A 26,391-nucleotide genomic window follows, 5' to 3' on the forward strand; every position below is an offset into this window, starting at 1 on the left:
GAATAATGAAATTAAATGAAATGAAAATAACAGCTCAACACTTTCAAGGAAACAATCAATCAAAAAGATTCTGGAGGTTGGAGGGGACAGGGGGGAATGTTAAGGAACACAGGCAAAGGCCACGAAGGTAATGGTGTATGGCTTTAGTGGATAGCAGATATAGGAAAACCAAGTGCAAAGCAGAGTACAGCAAGTAGGGAATCTGTGCAAGGAAGGAAACAGTATAAGGAACAAAACAGAGTGAACACAAGTACAGAGCCAAAAAAGGCAGTTTTTAAATACAGGTCAAATCCATCACTGGAGCTGCAGCAGAAATAAATCTCACCACCTGTCTTTGTGGCCATCTTTGCTACATAAAATCTAACAGCAATGGCCTCCCAAATTACTACAGTCTAGTTTAAGAAAGAAATTAACAGATTTTATTTCATAGTTTAAACATTTAATATGTTGATTTTCTTGGCCCTAGGCCACTGGCAGCAAAGGGGCATAAGCTACAAACACTGATGCCAAAACGCACGGAGGTGGACACAGGCCCACAGGAATTTTTTTCATCTCCCAATACACGTTTGCAGTGTCAATTTTCATGGTCTGCTGAACTGACACAAACAGGTGATAATCTGCTCTCTAGTTTTAAGTTGCAGTCACCAATAAGAGGATATAAGCTTTCCCATATGTACTTTGATGGTTGATTCTGTTCTGGCCATAACTGGCTTTGCACCAAAGTAAAATCACTGTCTTTAAATTTACAACAATTTGAAGGAAGTATTAGACTTTTTATATCTTCTTGGTTTGTTTCATTCGCAAGTTTCTCACTACATGCATTTGAAAATTAAATGCTCTATTCAGCAAAAGTTTCCATGAAGGCCATCAAATGCACTGGAAGGTCCAAGTGCACGGTCTTCCAAAATCTAGCATTATGACTACTTAATTTTAAAAATATCAGATCAGACAAGTTTCAAAAAACCTCAGCTGCAGAGGGTTGTGGAGCAGCACAAAAGGGAGATCTCCTGAGAACAAACTTCTCAAGCAGCTTCCTATGGCTAGACCAAACCATTTTTGTCCTGTGACACCACAGAATTTGTGGGAGTTCTTGCAGCTTTCTGGCACAGTCAAACTCTAGGGAATTGGAACCAAGATTCCTGTCCTAGTTAACAGTTTTGTTTTATTAATAAAAACAATGTACATGCACATATGCAGTCCATGGATAGATTACTATTGTATTTCCTCCTTCCCTCTGAGGGCTCTCTTCAAGAAAATACTTTATCAAGGGAAAAACCTGATCTCCCACCAATTATTTGGGGGAAATGGGATTAGTTTCTAGGCCATGTGGCCCCAGCTCATTCTTTCAACTCATTCTTGCAGGAATACTGGATGAATAAAGCACATGGGCAGAACAATGTCCAACTACCCTGAGATGGTAGTGATCTTCTGTGGCTGTATACTGCCAGTTTTGGCATTATGGAATTGTCAGCTAAGTGTTGTGCTGTCCCATGCCTGATCTCAGGGAATGGGGAAGAGGGAGCTGTGTCCCAGACCCCAGGGATACCCTATGCTCCATCCCAATGTTCACCCAAGTGCCAGGATGGGGAATGGGGTGTGGATCTGGGACATGTACCACACATTCAAATTTAAGGTGCAATACATACCAGCCACAAAGATATTCCACATTAAATGTGGCATTTTTTTGTTGCTGCATTGCTATTATATTGCACCATAAACTGGCTGACTGTGTGGTATGGTACAATTTATGGCATGATTAACACATTTGTTGTGCCATAAATGTAATGTCTGTTAGTGCCTATAACAACAGAGACAGCACTAAACACTTCCAACCAAGCTCATGGTATTTTTTTCATTAATATTTGGGTTTCAGTATTACTTTAGCTAACCAAGCCCTTTCAGACAATAAATTTAGGTCTTTTCTAGGTGGAAAAATTGAACTAGTATAATTTAATGAATTTACTTAAAGTGACAATTGAACTTGAAAGGCACTTTTGGGGTGAGAGGGGAAAAAGAGAGTGAGCATAAGAAATACTTAAGTCAATGAGGAACAGATTTAAATAAGTCAAAATAAGCAACTTTTAAACTAAAACAAGAATGTGCACATAATTAAGCCAGTCAAACAGGTATTAGTTTAAAAATCAAATCAAACCATGCAAGTGCAAATTTCTCGTGCAGTCCAACCTAACCCTTCCTGAAAAGTCAAACCATGAACTATAATGAAAAAAATGTCAGGAACTCACAAATAACAAACTAACATTTAATTTAAAACAAAACTCCTTTAAAAAAAAAGTCTGATTTAAGCATAATTACTGGGCAATTACATTTAATGCCATATGGAAAAACCTCATAACGGGTCTTTGTCAACAAGTGCCACTGAATAAGAACAAGTCAACTATCAAAAAATGTAGTCTTTGGTACTTTCTAGCACTCAAAACAACAGGATAGCTATTTTATTGCACAAAATTATTATGGATTTTTTTTTTTCATCCTATAAACCAAGGCTGTCCACAAGCCCCCTGGCCACACTCCACGAAGGCTGCTAATTTCCCTGAAATCCACATAGGCTGCATGCTCCCCCTGGCACAGCTTTCTGGCACAGTCAAAGCCACTGTAACATACCAGTGCTTCCACATCCTACATGTCATGCCACATGGAACACCACCCTACACAGCTGCCATGCCACAGGTTGCAACATGCTGGTACTCCTGCACTGTGCCAAATGGGTCACTTAGAGCCTTCTGGTTGCAGGTTCCTTTGACTCTCACCACCAAGGGTAGGAGCCTGCAATGGAAGCTGGAAAAAAGGGGACCCCAGAGACTTTGGCAGCAGCAGCCAGAGCAGTAGGGGGAGCAGTCCCAACTAGGAGCCTGTGAGCTGCAAGTTAATTTTCCAGGGACCACATGTGGTCTGCAGCTGGACAGTCCTGCTATAAACCAACAATTTCTCTATTACCTGGAGTACAGGTAATGCACAATATATATACTACATCATCAACAAAGTGATTCCTCTCTAGCATCTGGAGATAAACTGCTAATTTTAAACTTTATTGATAACAACTTTCAATGATTCCAAATAATCTGCTTGCTTTAGAAATACTTTGACAGGCAAAGGACCACCATTTGGCTAGTTTTGCTGTATGATATGTTGACACATACTCCCAGGAAATGGAGATGGGATGGTAGTGTCCCACTGCAGTATGGAAGTATTTTAACTGTAACCTATACTGTAAAGGAAACTGATTAAGAACACCTAAATCAACCAATATTAATGTGCAAAAAGGGAAAACATTTATATGCAGAATATGCTACTCTTCATTTCCATCCATCAGCCTGAATGTAAATATATTAAGTGAAAACAGAGAAATGGAAGAATTTAACACACTATAATTGCTGGTTTGAGCTTTGAATCCATAGTCAAGGCTCTGACGTGAGGTAAACAAGTAACTTTGCCTTTTTGCAATCAGCTTACACATCTACAAAATTGCTAATACTAACTCACTCTACAATATTCAAATGAGTCCAGAGAACGCACCCATTCAAAACTAACATTGTGGTTGCTCTCTGAGCCACCAATAACCAGTGTATAGACCCATATTAACAGCATGGTAAAAAAGTTACTAAGTTTTTGGTTAAGGGACCAATTCTGTTCGTCTGTACTTCTAAAAATCAAAGCTCTCATTACAACCAATAGGAGTTATGCCTACATAGGGACTGCAAAAAGAGATCCTATTGATATAATTCAGACAAGGCAGGATCATATCTTGATCTTTAAAACTTTGTTGCAAGTTTAAGAATAGGGGGCTTAAATCTAGTACAGCAAATTCTATGGCCCATTTAGTCCAGTACCTCTAGCAGTAACCATAAGCAGAAGGAGGTTATTAGAAAAAGTTTGTTCATACAGCAGATGCAGGTAAATATTTGGTATATTGGTGGATGCAATGCAGATTATTGGTCAGAACTCTCATTTGAGTTCTGCCTTTTACTGGCTTGCTGCAAAATCTGGCAAATTTCTCCCTAGACCTGTGTTGAGCTTCTCCATCAGTAAAATGTGACTGTACTCCATCAAAATACTTCGGGATATCTGAATTCAAAAAGCAGTAAAAGCAAAGTAGCATTATATGACACTAACTCCTATCTGGAAGCAATCAACAATTTTTCTGGAAGCATTATAGATTACCATAGGAGGGACTGGAATTAGTTTACACACTTGAGACTTATGTGCTGGAAGGAGCCCATAGCTCCTTCTTCCAAGAAATTAAAAGGTTGAGACTATTTCCTTGGCTTTGATGGAACACATTCCTTATCTGGGTATTGCTAGTCATCCATGCCAAAGATGTATATAACTGCAATTAAAATTAAAGAGGATATATTGTAAAGCTTCAGTTTTTAAATGGTGTTGCCTTTTCTTGGTTAGCACGTTTTTTCTTTCCATCTTTTTTTTAAGGAAAGACCTCATCATTTCCCCTCCTGGGAGATACAGAGAGTCCTCTTTACAGGAGTTTTAACTCGGATCAAAAGGACATTTTCATGGGAGAACCCTGAAATATTGTCACCATGTCACTACGTCAAGATGGGTGTATCAGGTTTTAACAGCTTCACTGACGTTTTAGCTTACTGACTGTTCCCAGAGCAAAATTCCCCATGACAAAGAAAAATTCCAATAAATCAAAGAAATCTAACCACAAGTAACAGAGGACAAATTCTGAAAAGTAACTCAACGTGGCTTGCACATCTGCATATACTCAAGTGATCTGTCAACATGCGTAGGGCAGATATACGTCACCTTCGGGTTGTGCTGGGGAGCAAAGTGAAATGCTGTATACCTGCACCCAGCAGATTTAGCCTGAAAACAGGTGCAAGATAGTCACCTTAGAAAGATTTTGGGGGAATTTCAGTAAGCATGTTGCCTTTGGTATAATAGGTATATTCACAGCATCATTCCAAGGTAGACATAATTAATCCATTCCTGGTTTGTATGCATAAAGTAGTCACACCATCTTTTACTGCAGTGCTCCCTAGTATGGTTCAGAGGAAGCAAAGCCACGTTTCACAATGATCCAAGTACTCTGAATTCTAATTATTCTAAATTCTCTTAACTGATGCAAGCACATAGCAAACTTTATCTACACAAATATGTGCATACACAAGTGAGTATTCAAACTATATATATTTATACACAAGCCAACTGACTTCTAGACTTGGCCCACGTAGCTCTTACTTGAAGCCATCTACATGATTTTACAGATTGCTTTTTTTGTACTGCACTGAAGCGCCACACAGGCAGACAAGGTTCTTTGGGTGAATCTGAACTCTTTTATTAGCCCATCCTGGATGGAAAAGCACACACCAACTGCAGATGCTTCCTTAGCCTGATGAAGGTTTTTAAACCTAAAGCTCATTAAGGAAATTTTTTCCAACCGTTTAAGTTGGGCTAATAAAAGAGATCAGATTCATGCAAAGAACCTCATCTGCCTCTATGTCCGTAGACCAACACGACTACAAGCTACACCCCTGAAGCCTCACACATACATTTGGAGCTCTTTCAAATGCCAAGGCAGGACTCTTTCTTCAAACCATGCAACAGCTGTTACATTCTAACCCTTAAGCGTGGACAAGTCAGGAATCAAGTAAATGTAGAAAAACATCTCCAACTTTAAGGCTGCTTCACCTAGGGTTAAAGTTGGAGCAGTTATAGCAGGCTCCTGATCAACAGCACTCCTTTGATGCATTTCCCTTCTAAGACAACTTCAAAAGTATGTGCGTCTAGACCCATACATACAGCCTCAGACTGGTATATGCAAGTAGTGAGCCATATGCCAAGAAACTTGTACACGTTCACCTACAAAGGCACTTTGAAAATGTATCCCTTTTCCTGGAGTCCTAATCCATCTGCTTTCAACAAGTAGACAGACCTGGTCTGACTATATATGCAGCAGTAAGGTTCAACTTTGGACAGCTTTAAATGATGTGCCACCACTTTTTTTTAAAGTAAGCCACAGTTCTATAGATATGGGGTTTTAGCTCTTTATCAGGATGACTCGTGTATGTGTGACATGTTATAAGTGACTGAACATAAGCTGTTAAAAATTAAAATCCAAACATAGCTATTTAGTACCTAGATTGTAAGCTCTTTGGGCAAATGACAACCTTTTTGTTTTGTGTTTGTAGAATGTTGGCCCATGTGAGACCTAGTCCATAACTATGGCTCCTAGATGCTACAAATAATAATGCAGTCTGTATAGCAACTAATTAAGGGCATTTATATTTAGTACAATACTGGTTTTGGCTAACTATATATCATCAAGTAAGTGAACAGAAAAAACCATGCATCCTATTCAAAATGCAATAACTGCACAGGAAACAGAGTCACCTTTTTAGGACCTCACCTGGTACATTTGTTTAATAACAATATCACTTAAGAGCATGTGAATAATTATAACTGGACAGAAACACACAAAATTAACCAAACTCATCATCCAATAACTGAGATGTAATACTGTGTTATGGTTCCATAATTTGGGAAGAGGAAAAATAAAATCAATACATCAGCTATGCAAATGGTTTGGTCCCATCAACATGAGGCAAAGCCTCATATGCACTGTGTACAATTTTCTTCTAATGCTAAATGTGGTTTCTAAAAGACCCCTTATCTTCCCACATACCACACTTGGCTAAATAAGATATGCATCTTGTTTTTGGAAAGCTGAGTGTAGATAAAAAGATGTTTCTAGAGTCAAGACCCACTATGACAGAGAGTGTCCAGGAAGTATTGCATCTCAGTAGACGGTCCAGTTTGCACCCCCCTCCACTACAGAAAGGATGTAGACAAATTGGAGAGAGTCTGGCGGAGGGCAATGAAAGTGGTTATGGGGCTGGGTCCATGACTTCTGAGGAGAGGCTGAGAGAACAGGGCTTATTAGTATGGAGAAGAGAAGCCTGAGAGGGGACTTAACAGCAGCCTTCAACAACCTGAAGGGTGGTTCCAAAGAGGATGGAGCTAGACTGTTCTCAGTGGTGGCAGATGACAGAACAAGTAGCAATGGTCTCAAGGTGCAGCAAGGGAAGGTGAGAGTTTTTCCTGATATCTAACCTCAAAAGGAGAGTAGTAAAGCACTGAAAGTACCCAGAGAGGTTGTGGACCTAGGTAGATAAAACCTTAGCTTGAATGATCTAACTGGGGATGGTCCTGCTGTGAGCAGGGATTAGACTAGATGACCTCCTGCAGTCCCTTCCAGCCTTCATTTCTATGATAGTCTGGGTACAGCCAGAGAAAAACATCAGACATTAGAAGCATGCAAGCACTGTGTTCTATTCTTCCCTGCTTCTATTCCAGAAAAAAAATCAGCTTCCCCACTTAAAACACCTCCCCCAATTCTGGAAGGTTGATTTGTGGGGCGACAAGGGTAGGGGGAGGTACATAGGGTATGCGAGTAAATACAGTAAGTAAGCTGACTGGTTTAGGTTAAATCCTAAAACCAGCTTGGAGGATGACTTTTGGGTGAGGTCTCAGCCCTACCCTTTCACTGTGGAATGTATAGAAGATTTTAGCCACAAGCACCTGAAAATACATTCTGGCCAAACAAACAGCAACTAGAAAGTTCATAATTAAAGTACATGTGCTGTAAGAGGCATGCTGAAAGAGGTTCAAATAAAGACTCCACAAGAATTATGCTGAGGTCCTACAGTAAGACTAAGTTCTCTGACAAACAAGTATATAGTAGTCTTTTTGAAGAATCAGATGCTTTATGGTGCAGTGAGAAGAAACTGAGCATAATTGGATAGGAAGATGGCAGGCTAAGGCTCCCACAAGACTGACTTGAATAAGCTGAACAAAAAACAGCCTATGAGACCACAATGAATAAATAGTGAAGGAACTTGAATACAGTGGCTACTTGGGCTGCCCAGAGAGTAAGAGTCTCTGTGCATGTTTTCCTACTCAGCATCAGGATTTCCTAGACACGCAAGGAACTGTCTCTGTCCGTGGTACTCTGCCAACCAACAAGCAGGATGACTTACAGTCTGAATGGAGTATCTGGCCACGATGCATTTAGACTAGGCCTGAGCAGACTGGAAGCTGGACTGGAATGACAAACAAACATCTGTAGTAGTTCTGTCAGGAAAAACTTCTGTGACCAATATGAAGCAATGCGGATGATTGTGGCTTTATTACTTTTGATCCAGGAAATCTCTGTTGGAATTCAAGCAGTAGTAGAAAGGCATAAATCAGGGCGTTGTTCCAAAAGGAAGGTATGCAGCACTAAACATAAACTTAGCATCATCTGGAATAAAAGTTCTAGCACTTCATTTATGCTTGATGACAAAGTCTACCGCATCAGATCCCCAGTGATGGAATATGATTTCCATGATGGATACATCTAAGGGCCATGCATAGTTGTTTACAGACTGCTCAGGAAGTTTGCTGAACTGTTATTAATCCCCAAGAGATGAGTAGCCATTGGGCTGCTCTGGTCTGTTGACACCAAGTCCAGATGTCAAATGGTCTCTAGGCAGAGATGGAAGTAGCAGGTACAATTCATTAGTTTACATAGCACATGGTCATCACATTTCAGTAGACCAGATCTTCAAAATCTTGGAGGACAGGCAGGAGCAATAAAGTCTAGCTTGATGGCTGCATGTTCCACTGCCACACTCTATCAGGGCATCAGTGCCTCTAGTAGCAACCATGGTCTGGTCTATCAGTACCAGAACAACTCTTTTTGTTGTTGGAGTCAATGTGACATTGATCTAGAATAGTTTCATAGTTAGTATGGTCAGAAGGGACCTGAGCAGATCATCAAGTCCAACCCCCTGCCATGGCAGGAAAGAGTACTGGGGTCAAACACCCCAACAAAGTGATGGTCAAGCCTTGTCTTAAAGACCCCCAGGGTAGGAGCCAGCACCACTTCTCTTGGAAGTTGGTTCCAGATCCTAGCCACCCTGACAGTGAAGTAGCACCTCCTGATGTCTAATCTGAATTTACCCTCTGCCAGCTTGTGACCATTATTTCTAGTCACTCCTGATAGTGCTTGGGGGAACAGGGACTTCCCCAGTGCCTGCTGGTCCCCTCTGACTAGTTTGTAACAGGCCACTAGATTGCCCCTCAGCCTTCTCTTGTGGAAGCTGAACAGGTTCAGGTCCTGTAGCCTCTCCTCTTAGGGCCGGCCCTGCTGCCCCCTGATCATGCGAGTGGCCCTCCTCTGGACCCTCTCCATGCTGTCCAAATCCCTTTTGAAGTGCGGCGCTCAGAACTGGACGCAGTACTCCAGCTGCGGCCTGACCAGTGCCTCATAGAGGGGGAGTATCACCTCCTTCAACCTGCTTGAGATGCATGTGTGGATGCATGACAAGGCGCGGCTGGCTTTCCTGACTGCATCCCCACACTGCCGGTCCATGTTCATCTTGGAGTCAACGATGACTCCAAGATCCTTTTCTGCCTCTGCACTGACGAGAAGGGAGTTCCCCAGCCTGTAGGTATGGTGCCGGTTCTTTGTCCCCAGGTGCATCACCTTGCACTTGTCAGTGTTGAATACCATCCTATTCTCATCTGCCCACCCCTGTAACTTGTCTGGGTCCGATTGTAGCCTATTCCTTCCTTCTAACGTGCTCACATCCCCCACATCTTAGTGCCATCAGCAAATTTGAACAGGGAGCTTTTTACCCCCTCATCCAAGTCACTGATGAAGATGTTGAACAGTATGGGCCCAAGGACCGAGCCCTGGGGGACCCCACTGCCCACACCCCTCCAGTTCAAAAATGACCTGTCCACCACCACTCTCTGGGTGCGGCCCTCCAGCCAGTTGGTGACCCATTTGACTGCGTAGGTGTTGACACCACAGTCCCCCAGTTTCTTAATGAGAACATGGTGAGAGACAGTGTCGAAGGCCTTCCAAAAGTCCAGAAAGACCATTTCGCCCACCCCAGGCTTAAGGAGAATGTCTGAGTCAATATAGCCTGTGCCAATGTTGATGACTTTTTGCCTTCTTTTCAGTGCTATATTACAGGGCATGGTACCTATTCATGGGTCATGGAGAGTAGTAGATAATAATGAATATTTTGGTTGTTCTTTGGAAGTGGTTACCCAGTTTAGAGCTGAAGCAATTTATTGGTTGCTTGAACAGACATATCAACCCTTGGGGAGGATTTGCATACCAAAACATCTATCCAAGACACAACTGAGCATTTTGAATCCACAAGGCATGGCCATTGGCACAAGGCATATCAATTAATTAAAATTTATTTTTGTCACTAAATGACAACTAGAATGATAAAAACCAGAGACAGAATTTTTAAGTAAAAATGTACACCTGGTCACTCTTCAAAACAGAACCATACTTTAAGGCAGCAGCCAGCAAAGCCCTGCCCACAGTAGACTCCATTTCCCAGCAGCCCCTGTCCATATCACTGACGCTGGTTTCCAAGGAGACCCCAGGAGCAGTGTGGCTATGATAGCATGGGACCAGGGTTTTCATGGAGACTGGCCTGAGCAGCGCTGGCAGGGCATGCAGCTGGTCAGGGAACTGCTCTGGGGCCAGGGCCAGGATCTTATGGTGGTGACAATGTGAGTCGCACTCAGGGCAGAGCTGTGATCCGCTGCCTGCACACCCTGAGCAGGGGTGTGCAGGCGGTGGATCATGGCTCTGCCCCAGCTCTGGACCATGCTGGCACCATCACAAAAATCTCAGCTCCAAAGCAGCTCCCCTCCCAGCCCTGCACCCTGCCAGTGCAGCTTGGGCCAGTCTCCATGGACATCCTGGCACTACACTCCATGGAAAAAAAATCAGCTGCAGTGACGTGGGCAGGGGCTGCTGGGAAATGGAGTCCAGCCACCAGCTAGATCCACCATTTTGCCCACTCTAGGCTTAAGGAGATCATTTACAAACAAATTTATGATTTAAAGGACTCTGAATGCAATTAACAGTTTTCAATACTTATTTCTTCCCAGGAAAATGAGTTTAACATACAAAACTAGGCCCTAGCTAAGTCCACTTAGTTATTGCTTTATATAAACAACATGGTAGAATGTGTGGCTGTGTATTTCTCCGCCAAAATACATTTAATTATCTATTAAAAAAAAATGCAGAATGCAAATCCAGAGAAGAATTCTATTTACAAGGGTATAGCTAAGCCAAACAAGCAAACAGTCAAAAGTACAACCATTAAGAATGTAAAGAAGCTACTTAAAATATTTCAAAGTTTAGCTAATATTAGCATGCCTTATTAATGGATCTGAGGGGGTTAACCAAAAAACAAACAAACTAGCTACATTCTGAAGCAGTAAATTTAATGAAAAAAAATCATAGATTACTTACTAGAGCAAGGCAAACTAAAGTAAATTTACTCTGTTTGAAAGATTAAGTTTCTATGAACTTTATCTTTAAAAAGACAACAACTCTCCTTTTCTTCCTCAGGTATGCTGATTAAGGTTTTCACTATACATATTCCCTACAATCGAAGGAAGGGCAGGGTGAAAAAACATGTCTATTTAAATATACAAGACTGGAGTCTAATTTCCTTTAATGCACAGAGTTCAAATATAAGGTACAGAAAAAGGAGGAGAGTTGGAACAGAGGTGCAGATTACATTTCCTTGCTAGAATTGGAGCAGGTGTACTTAAGGAGGAGGATCACCCAGAAGGAGAAGCAGCTGGTGTAACACTGCCTCTCTTTCCAGAGTGGTATCATTGTGCGAAGGTAGTTTGTATTTTATGACTGAACACCACAAAATGTTTCCTGGGTGATGCAATGAATCAATATAACATTTCCCAAGAAAATCTGGCCCACCTCCTGCCAGTTGGTCTCCTACCTGGCAGTTTTAGGACCTCTGGCAGAAAAACACTTACAGGTATCATGCCTCATGGTGTATGTTCACCTTGGCTGGGCTTTCTATTACCAAGAGCCAATGGCAGAAACCATTAAATCAGGAAACTTACTATAATGCAACACCTTATCTCTAACTCAACATAGTAACATTCAGCTTTTTACAAACAGATTAACATTTGACAGTTTAAATATCCTCACATGGACTGATAACCATGACGATTCGAAAAGACCAGGAAACCCTGACATATACAGATTAATGACAGCATTTATATTTGCCTTTTTTCACATCACAAAAAAACGTAACTCCTCAAATCATGCACTGATACCTGGCTGTTGTCCCAAAAGCACCTCTGTGGGCTAGCCCAGAAGTACAGTTGGCACTACTCATGCAGGAGAACTATTGGGCTTGGTATGAAACAATTTCTTGCTCCCGATGTAGGATCACAGTGACGCAAAGGCTGTGAATACACTTACCCCCTGGAAGGGAGGGATTACCTCATGTCTCCCAAAAGTAGTTCCTCCAGCTGAGCAAGGAAGTACTGCTGCCAAACTCCAAAGGGAGTCCCCTTCTCTTCAGCCTGATGGATGGTAGCAGTGACACATTCCTCAGAGGGAATGCTGTGAAGGGGAAAACCATTTAATCCTCAGGCTCCAAAAAAGGGGTGTACCTGCATACTCGAGTATTCCCTCGAGTTGGGGAAATGCTCGTTTCACATTAATTATAAAAATATAGGCTAACTTAAGTGTCTCATTGTTTTGAAAGTTATGATTGTCGTCATTAGAAAGAAAGTATAAAGGCATCATAGGATTTTCATTACACCCCATGAACTGGGCAAGCATCCATGGAAAAATATAAATTGATTTAGTTGGATTTTCCACCCAATTAATCAGTCCTGAAACCAACGGAATCATTGTATAACGAATTGGCTTTGCTCTAAAGAAGTCGTAATAGTTTACACTGCTCTAATGATCTGCTTCTTAAAGAAGCTGAAGATAACAACAGCCACCATCACCAAACAGATTTATAACTTAATAATACTTTCAAATCTAAGACCACTTTTTGGAGGTAAAAAATTGCCTTACACTTCCCCTAACTTCAAATATCAAACAGATGATTATGAACTGGAGAGCTCAGTGCCAATGTTTCACATTTTACACAAAAGCCAAGGAATTAGCCACTAGTATTTTACAGCATCACCAAAGAATTGCACTTCATTAGTTAGCAGCCATAGGCTACATGTTCTTCCCAGTTATGCAATAAAAAAATTGTATGAACACCTGGCATGTATAGGGATTACAGGTCTCATGTGAGATATTACACAGTCACTATATTAAAAATATTAACATAATATAAAAAGCTATGACCAATAAATAAATAAATAAAAGTCCTTTTGTGTTTACCTTTTTCTCAAAAAGTTTTAAAACTACTTAAAAATTTTATATAAAAATACATATGGGAGAAATAAGTGGAAAACTGTCCAAACTAGCTTGAGAAACAGTAAGGGATAACAAAACACTTCATAGTCAATCACAATTCTGTCCAAGTCAGTAAAGTGAAGTCTAGATTTATCTAACAAGCTACATGAAAAGACACATACATACTAACCTCAAAAGGGGAAGTTTTTTTTCTATAAAGCAATAACCTCTTCTATTGTTCAGGATATATGAAGAATATTATATTAAACATAACATTATAAATGGATAATAGTTTAATTACTGGAATAGGGGACTCCAGGCATGAATCCAGAAGCCAATAATTAAGAACAAGAATGACATCTAGTGGACACTTTGAAAACAGAACATGAACCACCATCACAAAAGCCACATAGAAGAGTCAATTTTCATTGTAATACATTATATAGTTTTCAAGTTGCTATAGCATAAGGGCATAAGAATATCCAGAATGAGTGGGCACAAATGTGGCAGAGGAAGGAAGCTTATATATAGTATTCATTCTCTGAAACAGGAATAGGGGTTGTTGTTTTTTCCCCATGGGACTTCAGCCTCCAGATTAAAAATTAAGGGTAGAAATGACTATTTGTGTTTAATCAACTGTGGGAAATCAGTCTGATTTCAAGGAGACCAATATGAATTTGAGGACGCAGCAGATGCACATTTGTAACAAAGTACAGTTAAACTTCTTGCTGCTGCACAGATTTCACCACTTGTCTCCCTTCGTTCCTTGTTGATTCTGCAACACTTAAGCATTTTAGAATTATTGTTTTAGACCATTTACCATCTTCCACCTATGTTTTATAAACTCCATTTGTACTCCTATTTCTCCAGCACCTGCCACAATGTGGCCTAGCAGCTGCTGATGCTTAAAGATGAGGCATTTGAATGAGCAGGTTAAAGTGACTAAAAACTTTATCTCAACACCTGCTCCCAAGTAGTCCAACTGCTTTGCTTTCTTTCTGATGTGGAAAGCCAGATCATGTGAGATCATTAATTGTCTCAAGTTTGCTTTTACTATTTGCCAGCAAGGCTAGTTTATATTCAAAAACCAAGTCAACACTTAGAAACCATTCAGATCTGCTGTTGGCTGTTCCACTGAAGAACACTGTTATTGACTTCATGACAAAATGCCAATACAGAGTTAAAAAAGCCAATTTTCTATACTTACACTTGTATAATAATTAAAAAAAAAAAATCTTTACAAAACACAACAAACTAAGTATTGACCCTTTTTCTGGTGTTAAAGAGATTTGTTTAGATTTGGATTTTTTGAGAAACTGGAGAAGAATTGGTCGACAAATAAGTATAACAAACCAAAAGAGTTTGATTTTTCATCCTACTTTTTCCTCACTTTCAATATTTCCACCCAATAATTGCTGTCTGTTTGCTGTATAATGATCATGATTTGTGTAAGAAACATAAGTACTACTGTTTTCTGATTATTACTTGGCTGCTTTACAGCTATTTTTACATGCATATTTAAAATTTGAAATTAACAACTGAATTTAAGTGATCACATATGGTTTTGTAATACCTTAAAGATTTACTATTTTGATGGCTTCCTGCCTCTCTAAATCAAATCATGACAGTAGCTTTAATGTGTAAAAGACAATCTGTCCCACTGTTACAGTGATGCTACAACAGTGCAAAGGAGCCTTATGATAAACAAGAATCTGAGCCTACCACCCATTTTCACCTTGCCTAAACCTGACCAAAATACTGAAGTCAATGAATCATTATCTTCAGTGAGCTCTGGATCAGACCCAAGGTTAACAGTGCACCTCTAGCATCCTAAAAGGGAAAAATCACTTTCATATTTACAAAGGACTGTACCCTTTCATCAAGCACCCAAACATCTGCATTAACACTCATCTCCAGTTGGGTTTATTAACTGCGCATTTGCTTCTTGAAGAAAGTAGCAAGGGTTGACATTACTAATTCTGCTAAATTTCAGTTCAAAATTGCAAATAATTTTAAAACCAAGTCTCCCGTCAAAAGTATACTTTGCATGAGATTTTCAGAAATTCTTAAGAGTTGGCTTAACACTGATCTCAGTGACATCAAAAGTAAAGTTTCCTTTGGACTTTAACAGGAAGTTACGCCAATGGTAAGCACTTTTGAAAATGGCACCCTGTATCCCATTATGAAATCCATGCATTTAACATTGTAGTTTTGTTACAAGGAAAACATCAATAATCGGGCCCAATGAAGCCAAGAGCTAATATAAAGAAGCATTTACACATTCAATGACTACATGCAAGTTCCAAAACAAAAACAAACATGATTCCTTCTGTAGATTTTTAAGAATTATACCAGGAAAAACCTGAAGGCAGAAACATTGAAAGCAATTATACTGTAGAACCCAGTTGTTTTTTTTCAAATCAGGACTGTTTGCAACCTGCAACCCAGTGGGGGTTACTGAATTACGGACAAATGGCTCAGTTGATTGCTACAGATACTTGAAAGGGCACTGCTTCCCTACTCAACTGAAGCTCATCAGCAGGAGCCAGACAGCTGACTGGAGAAGTAGCACAGCCTTCTAAATAAAAGCCACAGCAAACCTCTCATAAACTCCCATCTTCACAGCAGGCTGAGGAACCTAACCCTACTGTATCTTACATGAGTCAAAACAAGATTGAAGGGGAAAAAAGCAAATGAAAGACAAAGCAAATTCTATAGCACAGTACAGGAAATAACTGATACACCCTCTGTATCATTTCTCCCACTATTCCTTCATGAACTTCTTTTCTAATTTCTCTTTCACTGGTTATAATAGAAATTCCATACTTATACTATATACCAGTGTTTCTCAACCAGTGGGTCACAGCCCAGAAGTGGGTCACAAGAATATATAAACAGGTCATGAACAAACTTTAAAAATGGATTCTCCTTTAAAAGAGAAAAATGTGGGAAACTGTGGCTTCTCCATTTCAGGCTGTCAGAGTTCCAGCCTCCAAGAGGCTGCCTGGGGCCCCCCCTGCCCTATATACTGGGGGGCTGGGGCTGCTCATTGATGTTTACAAATGGGTCCCAGTACAAAAACTAATTTTAAAAAATGTTCAGGAACTACTAATACATACCACACACCTCCCAACCCCCCAAAAATCAATATCTGCTGTTCTTTTATTGGCCAATGTTAAATTATGCATTTATCTACATCATGTCTTACTAGGACATCTATGCAGTCTAATGCAGAACTAATGCCTTTCAATTCTTTAAATCCTTTTAAAAATAATCTCACTTGCCCTATTGTATATGCTTTCAGTTAAATGATAAAAAAGTAAGAGCATTTCCCTGAAATCATATAACAAAGTTCATATCTCACTTATCCACTCCTGCCAAGCCCAACCAAGCCTATAGCATGTCAAGACTTTTTAATACTCATGGGTGCTAGGGCTTCCCAACTTAGTCTTATTGCATCTTAAATCGTAACATTTAGGCTATAACTTCCAAGTGCTGAGCAACCTTGGTCTCAGAAATATTATGATGTATATTATATTACCTCACTTAAGGGTAATTGCCCCAATATGGAGAAGATAAATTTCAGAACAAATGTGCAACTCCCTTTGCCTCAGTCAGTAAAGCAGGAGTGTGTTATTGTGCAAGTATATCATTTCAAAAATAAGTAAAATCATGATGACGATGTGCAACTTTGTATTTCACATTTGAAAACATTCCCAATTTTGCTGTTCTAGCAGATGTTGTACACATGGGTACAGTGGGCTTTAATTTAAAAAGCAAAGATGAAGTATAATCATCACCAACTTACCCGGATCTCCTGAAGGTTATGAAAATTATTTCCTACTCTGACAGAGATCTTGCTTGGAGTGTAGCTTTCATCAGATTTGTAGTCTGCATAAATACATAATGTCTTCACTGTTGTTTTTCTTCTGTAAGAAAGTAGAAAAAACTAAGCAAGCATCCTACAGAAAAAATATCAAAGGTATGGTTAATTTCAATTTTGAAACAAGTGAGATTTAAATGCTGTAAAACTTAAAACAAATGCAACTATATTAATTTAAAGAATCCCTGAAGAAATTAAGTATTTAAGCACACATTTTATAAAATATACACATACACATACACACACACAAACACACAAGTACACAAAATGGATAATATGAAAGAACCATGGTATCTATCTACAGAAACGTAAGTAAACAATTATCATGGCAAGAAACTAAAATAAGGCACTGTGACATCAAACCAACCAGTGCAAAACATACCTTTCACTGCACATTAAAGCTTGCTAAGTCTGGGCTATCATGGCTTCCTAAGGAGACCACTGAGGAACCAAAGTAGGGGACTTAGCTGTCCAAGTTCTGAACTCCTTTTTAAAAAGAAGTTCAACCATAGCAATAGACTACAAAAACCTTACAGACAGCCTTATCTCCCGCAACAGAATAAACTGGGAAAAAGCTGGCTAGATAATGAGGTTTTAAATCATATTGGGCTTTCCAGATCATCACTAACACCCTGGATTGCACCCAAAAGCAGATACGAAACTATTGCAGGAATATCACCATATCTTAGTGAATGTGATATTGTAAATGTTTATTACTTAACTAACTTAAGTAGACATAACTCATTATGACATTATCATTGCTTAATTTGGTATTTGGTACAAGAAAATATCTACAATAGTGGTTTTTTCAAAGGAAGCAATTTAACTGGCCTCTGGCAAGGTTACTAATGAAGGTACAATCCTGCATCCATATTTCTGATTAATTTAATCAAGTGTAGGGATCACAGGACCACAACCAATTAGCCTAATCACATGCAACAAGGCACACAAATACTAAATACCTAAATTGGATGTTCACCAAATGAGGCTGTGACCCATCAGACTGCCAGTATGTTTCTAGATTATCATCTCGTAATTGGTCGACTCCAAATCCTAAGGAGAAGAAAAAAGTTTACAATCTCCTGTGTTGTGTTTTCATGTTGCAGGCATAACAAATGAAACTTTTTCAGCAAGATGACTATACCATGATGCTAGAAATGTAATTTCAAGCACCAGAAAAGCTACTTACAAACTACAGAAGTTTTCAAATTTATTTGCTGCATAAACTGGGTGAAGAAGTGTTGACCACAATGAGCCCATGTCATGATACTCACTCAATTCCTGCTGAAGTCAATAGGATTTAAAGGCAGTCAGCTTACCCTGGAATGGAACCCTAAATCTGTATATTACTATTTTTGTACAGTTCTAAAAACTTATACATAACAAAATAAAAGAGATCCATATGGCAGAGAGTATAACCTAATTTGTACAGGTCTGTTTTCAAGACAGAACTCTGTTAAATAGATGAGAGTTCTTAAAAACAAAGTAACCCTTTGTCAAATTGTCACTTCCATTCACATTTCTAAAGAGGTCATAATTCTGATAAACTGAGCAAGTTTTGGAATACAGCCTAATTTAAAAAACATGGCCTATATTTGAGGAGTTTTTAGAACCCTCCTTATTAAGTTCCTGAAATGGTGCTCTGCAAGCATTTTCACAAACAGCCTTCAATATTCTCTAGTAGTTTAAATTGAAAAAAAATAAATAAATCCCATTTTTATAATTATAATTGATCTTTAAAAAATTTTTAAGAAAACCTATTTAATACTTTTTAGGTTCAGTTTACTGTAACTGTGACACTTATTTAATAAAAGCTACAATATTAACAATGCAACTTTACTCAATGCCTGATACCCTTGGTTAAGTAGAAAATGTGCATCCAGGCCATACCCAAAGTATTTAGCATAAAACATAGAACTATGTATTTTCACAAACCTCAAGGAGTTATTCTTTCTCCCTATTCCCTTAAGTAAATATGGAGTCCACTCAAGGAACAGACAGTATAGTCTCAGAAACTACATTTGGATTAAGACAGGAAAGCGATAGAGAAGTACAAACTACAACCATTTTAATCTCCACTTTCACATATATTATCCTCCTTTCCCTGCTCCCAACGATTCTGTTGTTTTGTGGAGAGTTTATTTCTGAAACACTGGGTCAAGGTTACTTTAAATGTTGTCTACCCTATGTATGGTCTTGCAACTCCTTACTCTCAGGAGTAATCTCAATCAAGTCAGAGAGACCACCCAGGTAAGCGAACAAGGACTATGTGTATAAGGATTAAGGCCTACACAAATCCAGAGCAGATGGTTTTACAGTGGCTCCGTTATACTAAATACAAAGGAATTATTTGCCATGTTCCACATGTGATTTTTCAGGCTTTTCATCTATTTTGGAACTAAACAACTAAAGTAATCATGATGTAAAGGACAGCCCCTTTATAATAAAATTCCAACCAAACATAACTCCAGTATTCACTTTTCAAAAGTATGTTTTAAGAATCTTTACTCTTTTTTTGGAAAACCTACCTACTGACTACAATGGGAAGAACCCTCAAGCTTACGGTTCTCTGAAAACACTCTAAATTTAAATGCACTAAAACCAGCTCTTAAATGAAGGAACTCTTCTAAATTATCTAATTTTCATGTTATACTCATTTCTATCTTCATGGTGCTAGCTGCTTTTCCCCACTTTCATTATCACTTTCCCTACCAGCATCATTTCCTTTTCCACTATCCCATGGTGGCTGCAGTTCACACATGGTTAGTGATTCCATCCACAATTACAGAATGCATGAAATGACAAGCACATGTCATTGTGTGAATTCTCAAAGTAGTATAAGATATGTGGACAAGTGTTGAACCTAACACATAATTGGGTTTTCCAATTAATCCTACTATTGACATGTTCAACACAACATCTCTACCATTTATGATAATTATTTCATTTTGGCCTCGTACCTGTACAAATTAGCTGTAAAATTTGTTCTTAGTGGCCTACCTGTAATAGCAGAAACCCTAGTGCAGACACATCTGGACTGGAAAAAAAATTTTTGCTTGACATTTAGGTATAAAGTCTACCAACATTCTCTACTAGAAGAATGGCAAGATATTTCTAGTACACGTAAAAGTCAAAGTTATTTCTAACGGGCTGCATAGCTCATTCATGTTCATATTCCTTTTACAAATTATTCTTCACTGAAAAAAAAGCAGAGGAAATAACTATCAATATCATCTACACAAGAAGTCTGCAGTATTAGGTTCGCACCTGACCTAGGTTTCAACTAGGTAATTTGTTTACTAGTAGCAGTCTAGTCAAAGCAGCTTGGAAGTCAATGGCCTGGTCTGAACCTAGCTTGGGAAATTCCACAAAACACTGAAGTCTATTTTGCAACTGAAAGGAAGACATACCTGAAGTGGCTGTTTGAGGATTTCACAAGCTTCTAAATTAACACTATCTTGCCTTGTGAACAAGATCATCATCATATAAATCTCTTCATCAAAGTAACAGAATACCACGTTTATTTGCTTAGGGGATGAGGTGCATACACACGCATGTATGTGCATCCCCATATATGCATACCTGCGCACACAAATTAGTGTATTTTTTTTTTTATATATAAAATCTCATGAATGTTATGTTTACTGGTTTGTGGTTTGCTTTTTTTTTTTTTTAAAGTTTACCTGGTTTACAGGATGAAAGTGACCAAACGGCTTGTGAGCCTATTTCCCGAACTGTTCCAGTCCTTTCCAACTGCTTGGGATCAGCACCAGGCGGTGTCTTGTTAGGCGTGGTCATTTCTCACTAATAAAAAGAAGAGAACAAGTACGACTAAGGTAATTGCTTTAGTTTTCCCCATCAAGATGAAGACGGAAGATTTCAAGCAGCTGATAGAAGCTTTGAAATGTTAGTTCATAGGCATGAATGGAAGAACAGAATATACACACACACACGCGTATACAATCTCCTTTACATATCTTGAGTGCGTGTTCATATATTACATACATGTGCACGATATGTAAAGGAAATTTTATACACACACACACACACACACATTATATATATATATATATACACACACACATATATACACACACACACACACACACATTTCCTTTACATATTGCATATATATTTTTTATATATATATATAAAAAAAATAAAAGCCTAAGTCTGTCTGTCTGTTTGCAATTTTTTATTCACACTCTGATTGGCTGACACAAACAGCCAATAAAAGTGCTCCAAGTGAGAGGAGAGCTGCCATGATTCTAAAGCAGTGCTGAAGACTGGACAGAGGGTAGGGGAGCTGCTGGCCTCAGCTCCACCACCCCGCTCCCTGCAAGAAGCAGAACACGGCAGCATGGATCGTTAGGTGGCAGCACTCCATCCCAGCCCCTCCTCTTGTCATTTTTGATGGGCAACTGGCCTGTACGCATGTAATATAAAATTTCTTTTACATATCTTCATTGTACATCTAAAAACCTCACATGTACTAGATGCCTTAAATAATTGTAATTTTTCATAAAAATGATGCATATTTCACTTAATTTGCCTGGTATCTTAGTCTTTATGGCTCATGTTTTCAAGTTTTTCTCTACAGTCAAGTGGGATAAATATTTGTTTTTTTATAAATGAAAGCCAAGGCACAATTCCATAACTCTACGAACCAGAGCTTTAAGAAAACACCAAAATACAAGCAGAGTTTTGATTAAAATTGCAATTGTTGGTAACACTTTAATCTTCCAGAGCAGATACAATATTGTGACAGGAAGATTTTTTTTAACCGTAAAAACCAAAGAACCTATAGAAGCAGCCAATAGGTACTAAGAATCATGGTAGTTTGAGAGTATTATACAGGTTTGCTTGAGTTTCATACCCATAATTGCCCCTTTCCTTAGTAGAATATTCTGAACTAGAGGTGCACCGATACACTAGTCCAATATTAGATCAGCACCAATATAAAGAAAATTGACTGATTCAGATTATAATTTGGCTAATAAACGTCCCATGCACATACGCAGCATGTTGGTGGCAAGGAGCACAGCCCAGCAGCTTGGAGAACTGAGTCCAGCTGGTAAGTTAGTTGTGGTGGAAGGGGAGTGGGGAGGGAAGGGGTGTGGGGTGGATAGACTGAGGCCTCCACAATGAGGGAGGGAGTGAGGCTGGGGCTTGAGCTTGGGTGGGACATGGCACAGAACAGAGCCATGGCTCCTCCAGGAGGTATAGGGGTGAAGGGTTGGCTCCTGCCACTGTGCACACCCCAGGGGGCATGGGTGACATGTGGTCCAAGATCTGTGCAGGGTAGGGAGGGGTGGGGTGCTGCTGCAAACCGGGGCCAGGGCTGCACTGGGTTCTTCCCGGCAGGGGCTGCACCAGTCTGTGCTTGGGGTAAACAGTGGCAGTGCTGGCGGGGGGGGGGGCACAGCAAATGTTGGGATGGCTGCAGCCTCTTGTAGCCATCTCCTAGAGCGACTGCCGCACACCCTGAGCACAGCCCCCACACCAGGAATAGCCTGGCCCAGCCCCTGCCCCAGCCCGCAGCAGCTGCCTGCCTGACACCACACAGATCTGGGGGCACACCTCCTCAATGGCCTCCTGGGGTGCTCCCCCACACCCTCCAGACACACCATGGCTCCATCCCACACTCTGCCCTGCTCTAGCTGGGCAGAGCCTGCCCCAGCCCCACTCCCTCCCACACTGTGAGGGCCTCATTCTTCCCCCCTCCCCTTCCACCCACAAAAGACTTACCAGCTGGATGCTGCTCTTCAAGCTGCCAGGTAACGTATTGGAAAACTGGATTGGAATTGGCCACTATGCCTCCTTAAAAATAGGCTATCAGTATCAGCCCCCAAAATCTCTATTAGTGCACCCCTATTCTGAACAGGTTAGTTCCAACACCTGCGCAAGAAGTGGCTATATTTCACTGGTTCTACAAGCATACAGAATATACTTTTTAGGGCTGCATATAGCAAAGAAAAGTACGTTATTATAATGATATGAATTAACCTAGTTATGATCAGATGATTATATTCTTTATAAATACTAAACGATGTGTTTTTTTTAGTGTGCTATTAACTAGTTCTGGATACAGTAAAATAAAGAACAGAGAGGTATACTCTGTCAATTTCCTTTGGGGGATTTTTGTTTTTTTTTAAATCATAAAAGGAACACAGTGCATTTACTATGCAAGAAACAAAAAATTACTTTCCTCTTTATTTTATAAATTAAGCTGTATATCACTTCTGACAATCACTGGAGAGTCAGAATGGGCTGCTGATAACATTAACAGTTCAATCATTTTGCACTCTTTCCACAGAGATCCCCAAAGCAGATTAAATACTTTCAAATGTATCAAGTCAAGACCTTTGTGAATTAGGCAAATAATATATGGGAAACCTGTTTCTTCAAACATACCTGCAGCTTTCTTATGGTGAGGGAAAATAGATTGTGTTCTGTAAAATTTGTTTAAAAAATCATGAACTTGAGTTTTTTAAGGCAACCCACTATCAACAACAACGTGCTATTTACTGTTTCTAAGTACATGCTTAAATAAGACAAATCTACAAGAAGTCCTGCCTTCTTCCACAGAGTATCAGCAAATCCTACACAATATATTCTCTTAGACCACACTGTGTTAAAGCATGAAAAGGATATTAAGAAAACAATAGGTGCTTTAGCATCTAAATAAAGAAAATTTAAAAAGATTAACTGAGGCTGCTAAATGAACGTTGACAAGAAAGTAAAGAACCTAGATATGGCCCAAAATCTAAATTAATACTTTTCATTACTTTTTAATGAAAATGATACTGAACATAGGGACAACTGTAGGAGGGAGAGAATGGGAAGTACTGTGTACAAATGGAAATTACAGCTGAGGGAGGACTTAAAAATTATTAATGTACTCAAACCACGGGGGCATGGGACAGTGGAGAGGAAGGATGAGATTAGATAATCTCTATCCTAAAATACTGAAATGACACATTAAATTAAAAGGACTTTGATTAAAACTATCAAGTCAGGTTTTGTACTAGATTACTAAAAGTAACTAATGTAGTACATATTTCAAGAGGCAGGGGAAGCAAATACCAATCTCAATAGAATGCAATGCAGCATCTAGTTACTAGAGGTAGCTGGCACCAGACTAACCTCTTAACTCTCTAATAACTGATTTTCTAGAAAATGGAAACATATATCTCATCTATCTGGACTTCATTTGATATGAAGCCATTTGCTATAATACCTCATGGTAATTTATCAGTCGAGCTGGAACAGATGACAGTCTAATATGGGAATTAGGTGAGTTAGGAAAGGGCCAAAAGGAGAACAACATATTGGACAGTTTTACACATGTAAGCACTGCAATGCCGGGCACTTTGAAAAGAGCCTGGTGCTGCGACACCTGCAGTTATTTAAACGGAGAAGTACACGTCACCACTGAGAAAATGGTGGGGGCATACTTCTGAACTAAGACACAACCGAGGTGCTTTAGTTCAAAAGCGCACTGCTGCCATTTTCTGCGTGCTGACACACATTTTGCCACCTTTACAACTGCACGCAGAGCAGCGCAGTTCGCCTCAGCTCACATGGAGAGCGAACTCAATTAATCGAGTCTGCTCCAAAGTGGCAGATCTCCACTGCATCATGGGACAGAAAAGTAGGTGTATAAATGCCCATTGTGCTGAAAGGAGAACTACCAAGGTGGAAAGAGGATACTCATGGGGTTTCTCCAGGATCCGTTCTGAAACTAATTTTACTCAATATTTTTATTAACAATATTGGCACAAAAATATAGACAAAGAAATGAACAATACTAGGGACTGGATGAAATAATAATATAATTGAAAGATCATACTTAAGAATTCATAAGAAATTCCATTAGAAGCTTCAAATACATCAGCTGGGGACAACTGAAGAGGAGAAAGACCAGCGTATACTAATTGATCACACAGTGGCTAGAAGCCATCACTGGGTTGTGCTATGAAAAGTGATAAATGCGATTTTAGGATGCATTGGGAGAGGTCTTTTCAACAGAGAGAGGGAAGTAAAAATGCCATAGTACAATGCACTTGTTTGTGCACTGTGTTTCAGATAAAGTCAATCCTGGTCACCTATGTTACAAGAAATACAAAATGGAACACATGCAGAGTCTAAATTACAGGGTCTCAATGACTACACTGGCACAGAAACAACTGGCATAAGCTGAACATAACTAAATTTATACTGGGAGTTAAAAAAAAAAAATTGTTACAGGAGCAAGGCTGGGGATCTTTATTTTGGTGGGAGCAACGTGACAAACAAAACAACCCCTCCCATTGTATTTACCTGAATCCAAGATGACTTCAAATTAAAGACAACCCTGCAATAATTAGCTTCTATATGTGGAAAATTATAAATGTTACAATTTTCCATAAACAGAATCAAATTATTAGAGGGCCACCTTAAATTAGGTCTCCCACATGGCTGCAGTGGGGAATACAACAGCAGGGGGGGTGGTAAACAGCCTGACCTCCACCTCTTACTCCCCTGCCCTCCTTGCCACTTACCCCTTCCCCTGTCCTGTGCCTGCCCCCCAGCCCCACCACCAGCACTTACCCTATGTAGTATGGTCGCCCAGCCCAAGCTAGTCAATGGCAGCAACTCTGCCTCAGCTCCAGCCCCTGGCCCCAGTTAGGGCCAGAGCTACAGCAGCTCCCTCAGCTCCCTCCCCACCCCCCACCCCCATCTCCCCTGAGCCTCCCCCCACCATCCTATCCATCACATGACCCACCACAAGCCACCCTAGCCCAGGCAACAGCAACAGCTCTAGCTTTTGATTCCAATCCTCAAATCCAGCATGAGGCTTCCCTTCACCCCATTCAATGGGGGGGAAAAAAGCCTGGCCTTTCATTCAGATAAATATGGTAACTGCTCTTAATATGGATCTTAAAACTGTCAAGTTCATGAATGGAATAATATAATGCTGTTGCCCGCAATAGCATGGGACTGAACTCCACAATCCAAGACCAAGCAAACAGTTTATGCACCTATTGATCCCATCACTGGAGTTCTGAACAACCTTTAATGCATTTATCCTCACTGCACTCCTGTAAGGTAGAAAAGTGTTGTCCCCATCATAGGGATAGGGAAGAACTGAGGCAGAGAAACACTAAGGATGTGGACAGACATAAAGCTTAGAACATTCTAAATATACTATAATATGAATTCCGGGAGTCTAGATGTACAGGCCACTTAAGACTAGCTTAAACTTTCCCGTAACATTTCAAAAGCACAC

General features: G+C 39.8%; 1 protein-coding gene across 4 annotated transcripts in view; it reads right to left on the minus strand.

Moving 5' to 3' along the window:
* ANAPC10 (anaphase promoting complex subunit 10) overlaps nt 1-26,391 on the minus strand; it is a 63,294-nt gene that overhangs the window by 28,977 nt on the left and 7,926 nt on the right. For 3 of the 4 annotated variants that reach the window (XM_090036335.1, XM_090036333.1, XM_090036334.1), the window contains exons 2-4: nt 20,804-20,924; nt 18,083-18,173; nt 17,046-17,166 (exon numbers count right to left, since the gene is read on the minus strand). In XM_090036335.1, the coding sequence (XP_089892461.1) occupies nt 17,046-17,166; nt 18,083-18,173; nt 20,804-20,918 (327 nt within the window). In that variant the 5' untranslated portion in view covers nt 20,919-20,924. The remainder of the gene's footprint in view (nt 1-17,045; nt 17,167-18,082; nt 18,174-20,803; nt 20,925-26,391) is intronic. The other variant, XM_090036336.1, reaches the window with a different exon arrangement.

The sequence above is a fragment of the Crocodylus siamensis genome, chromosome 2 (assembly GCF_052110815.1).
Source record: "Crocodylus siamensis isolate JL-2025a chromosome 2, ASM5211081v1, whole genome shotgun sequence".
NCBI classification, from domain to species: Eukaryota; Metazoa; Chordata; order Crocodylia; family Crocodylidae; genus Crocodylus; species Crocodylus siamensis.